The sequence below is a fragment of the Diceros bicornis genome, unplaced genomic scaffold (genome assembly GCF_020826845.1).
Source record: "Diceros bicornis minor isolate mBicDic1 unplaced genomic scaffold, mDicBic1.mat.cur scaffold_67_ctg1, whole genome shotgun sequence".
NCBI classification, from domain to species: domain Eukaryota; kingdom Metazoa; phylum Chordata; class Mammalia; order Perissodactyla; family Rhinocerotidae; genus Diceros; species Diceros bicornis.
The window spans coordinates 2,670,795-2,683,194 of record NW_026691553.1 but is presented as its reverse complement, the minus strand read 5'-3'; the positions used below and the strand labels follow the sequence as shown (position 1 = coordinate 2,683,194).

At 63.3% G+C, this 12,400-nt stretch overlaps 2 protein-coding genes across 4 annotated transcripts; both read left to right on the top strand.

Moving 5' to 3' along the window:
• The first annotated feature begins 1,771 nt into the window (after positions 1-1,771).
• On the top strand, positions 1,772-11,073 carry DOHH (deoxyhypusine hydroxylase). Of its 3 annotated transcripts, XM_058537576.1 has the most exons (5): positions 1,772-1,879; positions 4,708-5,017; positions 6,307-6,383; positions 7,642-7,882; positions 8,633-9,187. In XM_058537576.1, the coding sequence occupies exons 2-5, from the start codon at positions 4,744-4,746 to the stop codon at positions 8,977-8,979; spliced, it is 939 nt and encodes a 312-aa protein (XP_058393559.1). In that variant the 5' UTR covers positions 1,772-1,879; positions 4,708-4,743; the 3' UTR covers positions 8,980-9,187. The 3 variants fall into 3 exon arrangements, with proteins under 3 accessions (XP_058393559.1, XP_058393560.1, XP_058393558.1); XM_058537577.1 differs by lacking the exons at positions 1,772-1,879; positions 8,633-9,187 and adding an exon at positions 10,560-11,073 and having other exon boundaries at positions 4,497-5,017; XM_058537575.1 differs by lacking the exon at positions 1,772-1,879 and having other exon boundaries at positions 4,498-5,017.
• A 142-nt stretch (positions 11,074-11,215) lies between these two features.
• Positions 11,216-12,231, top strand: SMIM44 (small integral membrane protein 44). The gene is made up of 2 exons (XM_058537579.1): positions 11,216-11,691; positions 12,001-12,231. The coding sequence occupies exons 1-2, from the start codon at positions 11,259-11,261 to the stop codon at positions 12,228-12,230; spliced, it is 663 nt and encodes a 220-aa protein (XP_058393562.1). The 5' UTR covers positions 11,216-11,258; the 3' UTR covers position 12,231.
• Positions 12,232-12,400: the final 169 nt, after the last annotated feature.

Here is a 12,400-nt window from a genome sequence, read left to right as displayed (position 1 = left end):
CCCCTGGGGAATCCAGGGTCATCCCCATCTCAGGGGCCTTAACTTAATGCCACCTGCAAAGTCCTTTTTATACCACATAAAATAACATGTTCACAGGCGCTAAGGATTGTCTTTGGGGAGGGTCATTAGTCAGCCTGCCACATTTGCGGTGTTGGCACTGTTTTGTATTATCATTGTGGTATGGACACACAAATTTACACAGCAATAAATCGTATAGAATTTAAGACACACAAACACATAAATGAGCACAGTACAAGTAAAACTTGAGAAATCTGAATGAGATTTGTGTATCGTATCAGCAGCAACATCCTGGTCATGATATTATACTAGGGGTTTGTGTGTGTTTTGCACCCAGCTACCATTGGGGAAAGCTGGGGCAAGGGTACCCTGCATCCTCTCTGTTCTTTATTACAACTGCATGTCACTTTACAATGATCTCAACAGAAATGTCAATTTTAAAAAGAAAAAAATTGCATTTAAACATTATTGATCTCAGGGTTGGCCCAGTGGCGTAGAGGTTAAGTTTGCAAGCTCCGCTTCAGTGGCCCAAGGTTTGCGGGTTCGGATCCCAGGCGCAGACCTACACATCAGGCACCCTCTTCAACTTTGCGCTCACATCCCACACTGCTGAGCCAATTTCTTCCTCTCTCCGGTTCCACTTGCAGAAAGCATCATTTAATTCCTATTTAATTTGCCGTCTTTTAGCAGTGGTTCACGTTTTGACAAACTAGAAGCCCACAGAGGTGACAGAGCCGGTAAACATTCAATAACTCCTGCCTGGGCTCTGCCCTGGGGGCTGAGACAGAGCAGGGGGCTCCAGGAGCCCAGAGGGAGTCTCTCACTGGGCCTGGGTTGGGGCAGGGGCCAGTAGGCTGCCCAAGCTGAGATTGGAAATGTTAACAAAGCCTGGTGGGTTCAGTTGTGTTCCCCCCAAAAGACATGTTCAAGTCCGGACCCTGGTACCCACGAATGGGACCTTATTTGGAAACAGGGTCTTTGCAAATGGAATCAAGTTAAGATGAGGTCCTACTAGAGTGGGGTGAGCCCCAGATCCAGCGACTGGGAAGAGGCAAATTTGGACACACACAGGAAGACGAGGGAAGAGACTGGAGGGATGTGTCTACAAGCCAAGGAACGCGAAGGATTACTGGCCACCACCAGGAGCTAGAAGAGGCAGGAAGGGTCCTCCCCAGCACCTGCGGAGGGAGCATGACCTGCTGACACCTTGAGTTTGGACTTCTGGCCTGCAGGGCCAAGCGCAGAGGAGCCACAGAAGGTGCGGGAAGGTGCAGACTTGTCTCCTGCTATCGGTTTCTCACAAGTCTGCAGGTTCAAGATTCCCTGTGTACACAGCCTTGCTTTTGGGTGTGGCTTCCATATCTGCTTCCTGCACCCCTGGGCCTATCTCCTTCCCCCCGAGCATCCTCGGGCCGATCACACCTGGCACGCTGCCCTGTGGCCTTCCAGAGTCAACACAGCCCCCACCCCACGGGGAAACTCTCCACGTAAACATCAGCCTGACCCGCAAAACACAGGGCCCCCAGCTCAGCTCAGGGCGGAATCGGCACAAACCATTCCACCTGGCGAATGGGGGGGGAGGCCGAAGAGAATCTCTTCCGGGGAAAGGAGGGAAGTCTCCCTTCCCCTTCCTTGAGGGAAGTCCTTAGACTCCGCCTGGTGTGTGAGTGTTAGCGCTAGACCTTGAGCCGACTCGCGCTTCCAGACCGCCCCCGGCCGCGAAGACTTTGACTGGCTTCCCCCCCTGCGGCGCTGCGTTGGTGCCGTCCGGCCCGGTCACGTGGGCGCCAAGATGGCGGCCCCCAGAGCGCGCGGCGCGCGTCGCGGTTGGTGAGGCGGAGGCGGCGGCGGCCGGAGCACGGTGCGGGGTCGGCCCTGGCGGGCGGGCACGGGGGCAGATGCCTCGCTGGGGGGCCCAGAATCCGGGATTCGTTGGCTGGGGGGTTTAGGGGCCTCCGCCTGAGGGATCCTGAGTCCCGGCGAGCTCTTTCCCCCGGGTTCTGGGGATCCCTGGGGAGCCAGCGCGCGCGCCCGGGGGGGGGGGGCAGTCCCATGTCGGGCGACCCCTTTCTCGGGTTTCTGGGAGCACCAGCCGGTGAGGGATCCAGTCCTGGGGGACCCGCGTAGACAGATCTTGAGGCATCAGTTCCTGGGGATCTCTTCCACGGAGAGGGATCCCGTGTGGGGGGACCCCTCTCTGGGGGGCATCTGGTTACCAGAGATCTTTGTGTCGGGAATTCTGGGTGTAGAGGGATTCCTCCATCCCTGCATCCTGCCTGTCTCTAAGACACCTTCACGGGGGTGAGCGGCTTCCCGGGTTGTGCCTTGGTTTGGGGGCCGATCCCCTCAGCCCCACGTCCACCTTGTCTCCCCTCCCGCTGAAAAACGGGGCTAAGGCGTGAGTTGCGGGCTTCCAGGCGGCTCGGTGCACCCTCCCTCGTCCTGAGCACAGGGGGTGTCGGGCTCCCCGCAGAAGGATTTCATGCCAGCTCTGGTTTCGTATATGCGTGTATATGCATATATACGGATATGTGTGTATTTTATATATGTAGATTTTTTTTTTAGAAAACCCTGTTCTCATGGAGGTTACTTTCTGGTAAGAAACAGAGCCTTAAAATATATAGGATCTCAGGAGCTGTTAGACGGCCGCGATGGGGACGGCAGGGGAATGCAGGGTTTGCCTGGTTAAAACGGGGGGTCGGAGAAGGCCTCCCCGAGAACGTAATGTCTGAGCAGAGGCTCGCAGGAAACCGAAGACTTGGGAGCTGTTCCTAGTTTTATTCCAAATGGAGAAACCAAACTCAGAATTTGCCCCAGTTCAGGTCCCCCGAGAAATCTACAAGCTCTCCTCTCGTCTTCACTCCCCTCTTGTCGCTGGAGCTGCCTTCTTGGCCAGATTTCCCTTCTTTCCCAGGAGCTGAAGGTCTCCGGGGATGAGGAGGTGCTGGGGGCGTTTCCCAGGTGTCCTGAGGGCGGCCCGGCACAGACGGGGAGTCAGGAGTGCTGGGTGCCCTCTGCCCTTGACTTGCTGAGCATCCCCAGACAAGTCACTGCTCGTCTGTGTAGAACAGAGTCGGGCTCGAGGGTCCCTAACACTGTGCCAGCTTGCTCCCTCCCAGCGTCTGTGGTCCCTGATGATCCCTCTTCCCAGATGTCACCTCCTCTGATGGTCATCTGTGCTCAGGCAGCTGCACCTCCCTCATTAAACCCGGTCGGCCCCGCTGAGGCCGCTGGGATCAGAGGGTTGCTGGCGCGCCACAGCCTGCTTGTCATGTTTATGAAGCGTCTACTGGGTCCTCATTGGTCCAGAGGACGGGGAGCGGGAGCCTTCTCCCAGCCTGGCTGTGGTGTCCTATAAAATGGTGACAATCCTATTGCTTGTCTCATAGGGTTATGGTGAGTTCATGAAAGGCCTTAGAGGTGCCTGGTGCAGAGCTCCTCCTAGGTCAATGTTGGCTGCTATTACTGTTATGGTTATTGTTTTTATTGAGGACCTACTGTGTGCAGGGAGTACAGTGGTGACTCTGAGAGACTCGGTCCCTGCCTTCAGAGTTGTCATGTTCTAGTGAGGGGTAAGACCCACCATCAGCAGCTAAACTGATAAATGTTCAATACACTATCTGGTGGTGGTCAGTGCTTTGAAGAAAGATAAAGCAGAACAAAGGGAAAGAGATGAAGAGTAGCTTCAAAGACTGTGATCAGGGAAGGCTTTCCAGAGGAGGCGACACTGAGGCCCAAGGAAGTGAGCATGGGGGCATTTGGGGAACAGTGTTCCTGAGGGAGGGGACAACCTGTGCAAAGGCCCTGGGGCAGCACTGTGCCTTGGTGTGTTGGAGGAGCAGCAAGGAGGCCTGTTGGGTGGAGTGGAATGAGTGAGTAGGAGAGAGGGAGGAAGTGAGGGTGAGGAGGGGCCGGGGCCTTGGGGACCATCAAGGAGTTTGGAGTAATGAGGTGCCATAGGAGGATTTTGCAAGGGAGTCAAATGTCCAGTTTATAAACTGAAAGGATTCCTGTATCTGTTACCTGTGCTGAGTAACAAATTAGCCCATATTTAGTGGCTTTAACAGCAGTCAGCATTCTCTCCCACAGTTCCTGTGAGCCAGGGACCCGGGCCTGGTTCAGCTGGGTGGTTCTGGCTCGGATCTCTCGGGAGGTCGCAGTCAAGACGTTGGCCGCGGCTGCGTCATCTGAAGGCTGGACCGGGGCCGGAGGAGCCACTCTCTGCTGGCTTTTGGCGGGAGGTCTCGGTTCCTCACGGTGTAGATAAAGCTGATTGAGCCTCCCCACAGAGAGGGAGGAGCGAGCCCCTGTGCCTCTTACGACCTACCCTCCAAACGCACTCATTTCTTCCATATCCCATTGTTCACACGGGTTCGGTGGGAGGGGCTGCACAGGACATGAATACCGGGAGGTGGGGGTCACTGGGGTCATCTAGGGGACCAGCCGCCACAGTCCCTCTGGCTGCTGTGTGGAGAGCAGACCAGCCGAGGTCACTGCCGATGTACAGGCGAGAGGCCCAGAGAGGGAAAGGAACTTACAGAAGGCCACACAGCAAGTAGGCGAGGCCGGAGCGGGCTTTCCACCCAGAAACCCCCCGCCCAGGGCCGGACGGAAAGGAACCAGCCAGTGAGCGGGCAGGGAGCTGGCTTGGTCGTGTACCCTCTAACCTGCCTCTGTTTCCCTCCGCAGGTTCCGGTGGCCCCGGGGGCACAGGGAGGCGGCGCCATGGTGACAGAGCAGGAGGTGGAGGCGATCGGGCAGGCGCTGGTGGACCCGGCGCAGCCCCTGCACGCCCGCTTCCGGGCGCTCTTCACGCTGCGCGGCCTCGGCGGCCCGAGCGCCATCGCCTGGATCAGCCGGGCCTTCGACGACGACTCGGCACTACTGAAGCACGAGCTGGCCTACTGCCTGGGCCAGATGCAGGACACGCGGGCCATCCCCGTGCTGGTGGGCGTGCTGCGGGACCCCCGCCAGGAGCCCATGGTGCGCCACGAGGCGGGTGAGTGCGGGGCCGGGGCCAAACACCCCGTGACAGACAGGCGTGCCCGGCCGGTACACCTTCACGGGCGCTGAGATCTGAACTTCACGTGTCGTAAAATATCATCCCTTTGTTGATCTGTGCTGGAGCTTGCTTTACAAAGCACATTCTGCCCCAAACCCCGCTCTTCCCGGAAGCTCTGCTATTTTGAGCGTGTGATTTTGCAGAACGCCCGGCCGTGTTGTGGAAACACTGACATAAGAGCCAAGGAGAATGATAAAGCAGAGGACGGGATGCGGGGGCCGGAGGTGGTGCCGTTTTTAATCGGTGGACAGAGACCTGGGGGAAGTAGCTGTGGAAATGTGCTTCAGGCAGAGGGCACAGCCTGTGCAAAGGCCCTGGGGCAGGACCAGGCGCAGTGCATTGGAGGAACAGCAAGGAGGCCCGTGTGGCTGGAGCAGAGGGAGGAGGGGGAGAGAGGGAGGAGGGAGGGCGGGGAGGGGACGGGGCAGGTCGTGCAGGGCCTGGGGGGCCTCGGGGAGGCTTCTCCCCCGAGGGAGGTGGGAGCCCTGGAGGGCTGTGGGCAGAGGAGGGGGATCTGACCCAGATTCAGCTCCAGGAGGGTGTTCTCAATTGCGGGCAACAGCATCCTCCGCCATCTTGCAAAGCACGAGGACTTGACCGAAGGAGGCCTCGGGTCTCTCCCCTGCTCAGCACCCATCTGCGCCCACGGGAAACGGTCAGGCTCCTCCGTGTGGCTCACAAGGCCCTGCCCAGTCCAGCACCCGCTGACGGGGTCCACCCAGTTTCTGCACGCCTGCCACTGCCTGCTGGCGACCCCACTCCACCCGCCTCAGGGCCTTGGCACGTGCCGTCCCCTCTCACCCAGAGGCCTTAGGTCAAGCCCTGCCGTGGTCAGCTGAGCCTTGTCCCCGACATTGAAGCTTAAAACCTCCTCCTCCAGGGGGCTCTCCCACTCCTCCAGATGTTTTTAGAGCTTCTTGTCACCTGTGTCCCCAGGTTGTCATGACATGCTGTCTGCATCTCCCCGTCTGGGCCATGAGCTCTGGGGGCGTGGGCCGGGTTGTGTGCCAGCCCAGTTCCAGACGAGTGCGGATTCTGGGGCAGGGCCTCTGATGGGCCAGTGGGGGCTGTACCCCCTCCTGCTCCAATCCATCGGGGTCGGGGGGACCGCCCAGCACGGGCAGAGCCGTGGGGAGGGCAGCACGAAGGAGGGGACGTCGCTGGTCCCCGGGGCATCCAGGACGTTTCCCAGCCAACCAACGGGGGCTCTGCCTGCTTCTTCTCAGGGGAGGCCCTGGGGGCCATCGGGGACCCGGCAGTCCTGGAGATCCTGCAGCAGTACGCCAGCGACCCTGTCGTCGAGGTAACGCGGCCCCCCGCCCATCGGGGGTCCCAGCACCAGCCCTTCCCCGCCCCGCCTGGCCCAGCGCAGACCCTGTGTCTGGTTGCCAGGGTGACCGCCTGCCCAGGGAGGCGGGAGACTCCGGAGAGAGGCGAGCTTGGCTCCTCATCACCCTCCGCCAGGATCCCCCCATCCCACCCCCTTGTCTCTGCTCCCGCCACCCCCGGTCTCTTCCGGGGTCTCCCTGCCGCCGTTACTTCTTTTTTCTTTAAATAACGGGTTTGTTGAGATATAAGTCACACACCGTAGACTTCACCCTTTGAACGTGTACACTTGGGTGGTTTTGAGTGCATCCAGAGTTGTGTAACCATCACCACTATCTAGTTCCAGAACATTCCATCCCCCAAAATGGAATCCTGTCCCCAACAGCAGTCACTCCCATCCCCTCCCCCAGCCCCTGACAACCACAAACCCACGTTCTGTCTGTGGATGTGCCTGTTCTGGACATTTCACATCAATGGGATCACACACCGTGTGTCCTTCTGTGTCTCGTTCTCTCCCTGAGCATCGTGTGTTGAGGGTCCATCCACGGTGTGGCTGTGTCAGGGCCTCACTCCTCTTCATGGCTGCGTCATGTTCCAGTGTGTGGATAGACACGTGTGGATCCATCATCAGCTGAGGGCGTTTGTACTGTTCCTGCCCTTTTGGCTGTTGTGCACATGCGCATGCAAGTCCTCGTGTGGACGCGTGTGTTATTTCTCACTTGCCCTCTGCCTTATCGACCACCCCCCCGTCCCACCCTTAGTCCCCCCTCTGGCAGCCAGGGGACGTACGTAATGCTTAAGTCTCTTGACCTGTTCTGTGGTTTGTCATCTCCTTTAGGACAGAGTCCCACGTCCTCACCGTGGCCCACAGGCCCTAATAGTCTGGCCCGACCACCTCAGGTCACCCCTGTTGTCTGCTCCCGCTCAGCCTGCTCTCTCTTCCCTGATGTGTCCGGCGTGGGTCTGCCTCAGGGCCTTTGCACAGGCTGTTTCCACCCGGCTCCCACTCTCCCTTGGTTCTGACCTTACCTCCACATTGAGCCCCTCGTCACTCCCTAATCCCATCAGCCCTGCTGGTTTATTTCCAACCCAGAATAATTAGTGAGTTTTTGAGTCTGTCATCTCGCCCCAGCTAACCCTCGAGCCCCGGAGGGTGGAGAAGGGGGTTCATCGTGCCCACCGCCGTGACCCCCTCGCCAGCCCGGGACCGACAGCTCTGCGCGCCCCTCCTGCAGGTGGCTGAGACGTGCCAGCTGGCCGTGCGGCGGCTGGAGTGGCTGCAGCAGCGCGGCGGGGAGCCGGCGCCCGTGGGGCCCTACCTCTCGGTGGACCCGGCCCCACCGGCCGAGGAGCGGGACGTGGGGCGCCTGCGGGAGGTGCTGCTCGACGAGGCCCGGCCGCTCTTCGACCGCTACCGAGCCATGTTCGCCCTGCGCAACGCCGGCGGCGAGGAGGCCGCCCTGGCGCTGGCCGAGGGTAAGGAGGGGCCCCGGGGTGGGGTCACGGTCACTGCCCCCCCGGGGGAGGCTCAGGGCCGCATCCGTGACATGGAGCACAGAGCACCCAGGGCCCGGCCCCAGCGCTTCCCCTCGGCTTTCCACGAGCTGCCTCGTTATCCCCAGTCCTCCATGGGGAAGCCTAGGCCCAGAGAGGCACAGAGACTTGCCCGAGGTCACACAGCGCTGGGCGAGCAGCAGAGTTGGGATCCGACCCCAGCGCCCTTGACCCCCTTCCGTTATTATTATCGGGGTCATTTCATCCCAGCTCTGCAGGGCGCCCCGTGCTGCCTCGCTGGCCCGCGCGCGGTTCCCCCAACTGCAAAGGAGCAGAGGGGACTTGGGGATCCCGTGGTCCCCTGCGCCCCGATGCCATGGTGCGCCCACTCCTGGCCCACAGGGAGATGCCCGGCCGCCGCCATGCCCCGGGCCGGGGCAGGATCCCAGGGGACCGGGGGAGGCCGGCGGCGCGCAGAGGGGCTGCGTGCCGGGTTCGTCGGGGGCGATGCTGGGGGGCAGGGCTGCGCGGGCAGGTGGGCTGGGCTCAGCCCCCGCCTCTGCCTCACAGGTGGCGTCTGATCGCGGGCAGGGCGTCTCCGCCTCCCGGCCGCAGTTTCCCCAGCTCACGACCCCGGTGCAGCACGCGCGCCCCGGGAGAGGCGGGAGGCGGGGGCGGGCGGGTCCCTGGGCCCGGGGAGGAGGCCGCAGCGCCCTGTCCCTCTGTCCGCAGGCCTGCGCTGCGGCAGCGCCCTCTTCCGCCACGAGGTGGGCTACGTGCTGGGGCAGCTGCGGCACGAGGCGGCCGTGGCCCCGCTGGCGGCGGCGCTGGCGCGGCGGGCGGAGAGCGCCATGGTGCGGCACGAGTGCGCCGAGGCCCTGGGCGCCATCGCGCGGCCCGCCTGCCTGGCCGCCCTGCGCGCGCACGCGGCCGACCCCGAGCGCGTGGTGCGCGAGAGCTGCGCCGTGGCCCTGGACGTGTGCGCGCACGAGGCGGGGCCGGCCTTCCAGTACGCAGACGGCCTGGAGCGGCTGCGCCCCGCCGCGGGGGCCCGGCCGCCGGCGCCCCCTGACCCCTGAGGCCACCGCACGCCGCCGGGCCCGTCCCCCACCCGGGGCCCGGCACCGGCTCCCGGGCACGGGGCGGGGCAGGGCTGGGCTCCCTAGAATGAGAGGCGCTGCCGGAACCCCGTCCCCACGGGCCTGCGGAGGGGTCCCTGGGCCTGGGGAGGGACAGGCTGACCCCAGGGCACTGCCCCCGTGGACCATTAAATTATTTTTGCCAAGCGATGACTCTCAGACTGTGTTGGGGGGCGGGCGGGGTGCGAGTCGTCTGCTCTCATGCAACGTCTAAATGTGGGGGCGGGGCGTCTGGAGAGCTGGGATCTGCGTGACCCACGCAAACCCGTGCCCCTGTTTCACCACCAGTTCCGGGCGGGTGAGAACTGCCCAGCCAGCCCCCTCCAGGGATCAACCTGGCCTCCCCAGATCCTCACCCAGCCCCCACTGGGGGCATAGGGGAAGGGGTTTAGTGGTATGGCTAGGAGCCCCGGGTGTGGGTTCCCATCCCAGCCTCCTGCTTTCCTCCATGTGCGGCCTCAAGCAGCCCCCTTACCGCTCTGTAAAATGGGGGTAACAGTGCCATTCCTGCTGCTTTCCGTTGGTCCACAGCAGCCCTGATCCCTGGTGGAGGGGATCACACGAGGATGTGGATGCAAGAGGGGGGGACCTCGGGCACCACGGCTCTGGCCTGTGTGCACTGCGACGGTCTCTTCTGCTCACAGCCCTCCTGACACCAAAGGTGTGGGTTTCCACACAGTTCTGTCTGCGGATGCCAGTGGGGCGTCCAACAGTCCAGTCTAGTCCTGACACGAACCACCGGGGTCAGCGAGACCCCACGGTCCAGGGCTCAGGGCATCGCCTGATCCCCAGACCCCTCGGCGGTCGGGGTGAGGACGAGAGCTCCGTCCCTCTGGCCCTGCCCCGTCCTGAAGCTGTGCAGCCCCCAGCCCTGTTGGCAGAGACTCGGGGGGTGGGGGGGCTCCTCTCACCCGTCACCTGGGAGATGACAGGTCTCAGGAGCTCTGTGCCAGGAACCCAACGACAAACACGGATTTCTTGGGATCTCACAAGGTCGCGGGCTCCCCATCCTGCATCTCCCGCCAGCCCGGCCAGCGCCTCAGCCCTCCTCCCCTCAGCAGCACAGACGGCTGTAATTTCTCAAAAACAAGAGAAACACCCCACCCCTTCCCGCCACCTGTCGTGCCGCCCTGGGAAGGGGTGTCACACCCTCACAGCTCCCTCTCTCGGCTCTGCCCCCGGAACTGTGCCTGCCCGAGGCAACCTCCCAGTGTCCCAACCTGCTGGTCACATCTCTGTCTCCGTCCTCTGTGTGTCCCCGCGTGGCCCCGGACCCCGTCGCTGGGCTTCCCTCTCACCTCCCCAGCACCACCTCCCTCCACCGGCCCCCCTCCTCGCCAGCAGCCTCGTCCACTGTCGGGGCTGGAACCCCGTCTACACCCGGTGATGCCCACAGTCCTGTCTCCAGCTTGGGCCTCCCTGAGCCCCAGACTCGGGGTCCCGCTGCCCCTTGCCGTCTACACTTAGACGAGGCACCCCAAACCAGGCATGAGCTTAGAATCCTCCCCTTACTTCCCCAGGAAATGGAAACGCCATCCTTCCAGGTGCCAGCCTCAAAACACTGGGGTTTGATCAATTTAAAGTCTATTCCAGACCCGCCCACTTCTCCCCCCTCTGCCTCCACTTGGTCCAGCCCATCATCGCCCCCCTGGACCAGGTCAGTTCCCTCCGCCCTGGTCCCCTGGCTCCCGCCCTCACCCCCAAAGTCTGTCCTCCCCGCAGCCCCACCAGAGGGCGCCTGTGAGCCCCTGAATCAGGTTCGCCTCCTCTGCCCACAGCCCTGCAGGGCTCCCTCTCCCTCGGGGGAGAAGCCCATGGCCCCCCAGGCCCTGCACAACCTGCCCTGTCCCCTCTCTCCCTCTCTCCCCCTCGCTCCCTTTGCTCCAGCCACACGGGCTCCTCGCTGTTCCTCTAACAGGCCAGGCCCAGTCCTGCCCCAGGGCCTTTGCACAGGCTGTGCCTGCTGCCTGGAACACCCTTCCCCCTGGAACCCCCACAGCTGGTTCCCTTCCTCCTCTAGGTCTCTGCTCAAATGTCATCTCAGTGTGGGCTTGGCTCCCCTATTTTAAACTTTAACTCCCCTCCCAGGGGTCCTGACCACTTGGACCATGGTCTCCCCCCACCGCTCAAGACCACTCTTCACCTTCTAACCCAATACAGCATTTACTCTAAGGTTATGTTTTCTCGGAGTCCATTTCCCCACCTTGAATGTCAGCTCCATGAGGGCAGGGATTTTCGCAGCAGCGGGAACAGCCCATGCAAAGGCCCTGCGGTGGGTGGGGATGGTGTCGCAGGATGGAGCCAGCGAGGGGGGCCGGCGGGCGGAAGCGATTATCGAGGTGACTCATCCGGGCAGATGGTGGCAGCAGGGGAGCCCGGATCCTCTTACCCAAAGCCCCTTAATACTTCCGCCGCGGGTCACCTCCAGGCCTCTCCGCTCGGGTGTCGCCGTGCCGGGGCCGGTGGCGCGGGCGGGGATGGAGGGCTGGAGCCCGACCCCGCCGCTCTATGAGGAGTACCGGCCGCCACCGCTGGACGCTGTGCGCCTGCCCCGCCACGCTCTCTACCTGCTGCTGGCCGTGCTGCTCGTGCTGGCCGTGGCCTACGCCATCGTTGGCCACCTCGTCAGGGACCTCGCCCACGACCTGGCCGGTGAGCCGCTGCGCGGGCCGGGCCGGGCCACCCGGGGGCCAGGGCCTCTGCAGGCCGGGGGGTACACTGGGGGGCCGAGGCCCTCTGCAGGCCCGGGGGGGTGGGTGGACAGGACACTGGGGGCCCGAGGGCCGCTGTGGGGGCCGCGTGGGGGGGAGGGTGGACAGGACACTGGGGGCCCGAGGGCCGCTGTGGGGGCCGCGCGGGGGGGAGGGTGGACGGGACACTGGGGGCCCGAGGGCTGCTGTGGGGGCCGCGCAGGGGGGAGGGTGGCCCGGCTGCGGAGGCTCCTCACCAGTCCCCCTGCAGACTGGGCCTTCGGGCCGAAGCCGGAGCAGGAGGACGCCCCCCGGGAGCTGCGGCCGAGCCTGGAGGGCGAGGACTTGGAGCAGCTGGACCTGCAGCTGGCCCTGGCCTGGCGCGGCGACGAGGACGGTGGCGAGGGGGCCCCCGCAGAAGCCCCCGCCCGGGCCCCCCGCCGCCCCTCCATCGCCTTCAAGGACCCCCCGGGCCCAAGCTCCTTCTGGAGGCTGGACTGAGCCGGGCGGCCCCGGGCCCCTCCCTCTGGCGGTGGGGTGCTGGGCCGTGCGCCCCAGAGCCTGTCTGCGCGTCTGCGCCGAGGGCTTCTCTCTCTCGGCCGGCGGGCCCGGGGCTGGGACACGCTGCTTCCAGGCTCCTGCCTCCCCCAGAGCCCAGAGCCGGACCCCCG

What these genes read in the sequence shown, in the direction of transcription:
- DOHH (XM_058537576.1), top strand. Translation starts at nt 4,744, where the DNA reads ATGGTGACAGAGCAGGAGGTGGAGGCGATCGGGCAGGCGCTGGTGGAC. An exon ending in CATGGTGCGCCACGAGGCGG is followed by an intron (nt 5,018 to 6,306) that starts GTGAGTGCGGGG and finishes GCTTCTTCTCAG; the next exon opens with GGGAGGCCCTGGGGGCCATC. An exon ending in CCAGCGACCCTGTCGTCGAG is followed by an intron (nt 6,384 to 7,641) that starts GTAACGCGGCCC and finishes CCCCTCCTGCAG; the next exon opens with GTGGCTGAGACGTGCCAGCT.
- SMIM44 (XM_058537579.1), top strand. Translation starts at nt 11,259, where the DNA reads ATGAGGGCAGGGATTTTCGCAGCAGCGGGAACAGCCCATGCAAAGGCC. An exon ending in CCTCGCCCACGACCTGGCCG is followed by an intron (nt 11,692 to 12,000) that starts GTGAGCCGCTGC and finishes GTCCCCCTGCAG; the next exon opens with ACTGGGCCTTCGGGCCGAAG.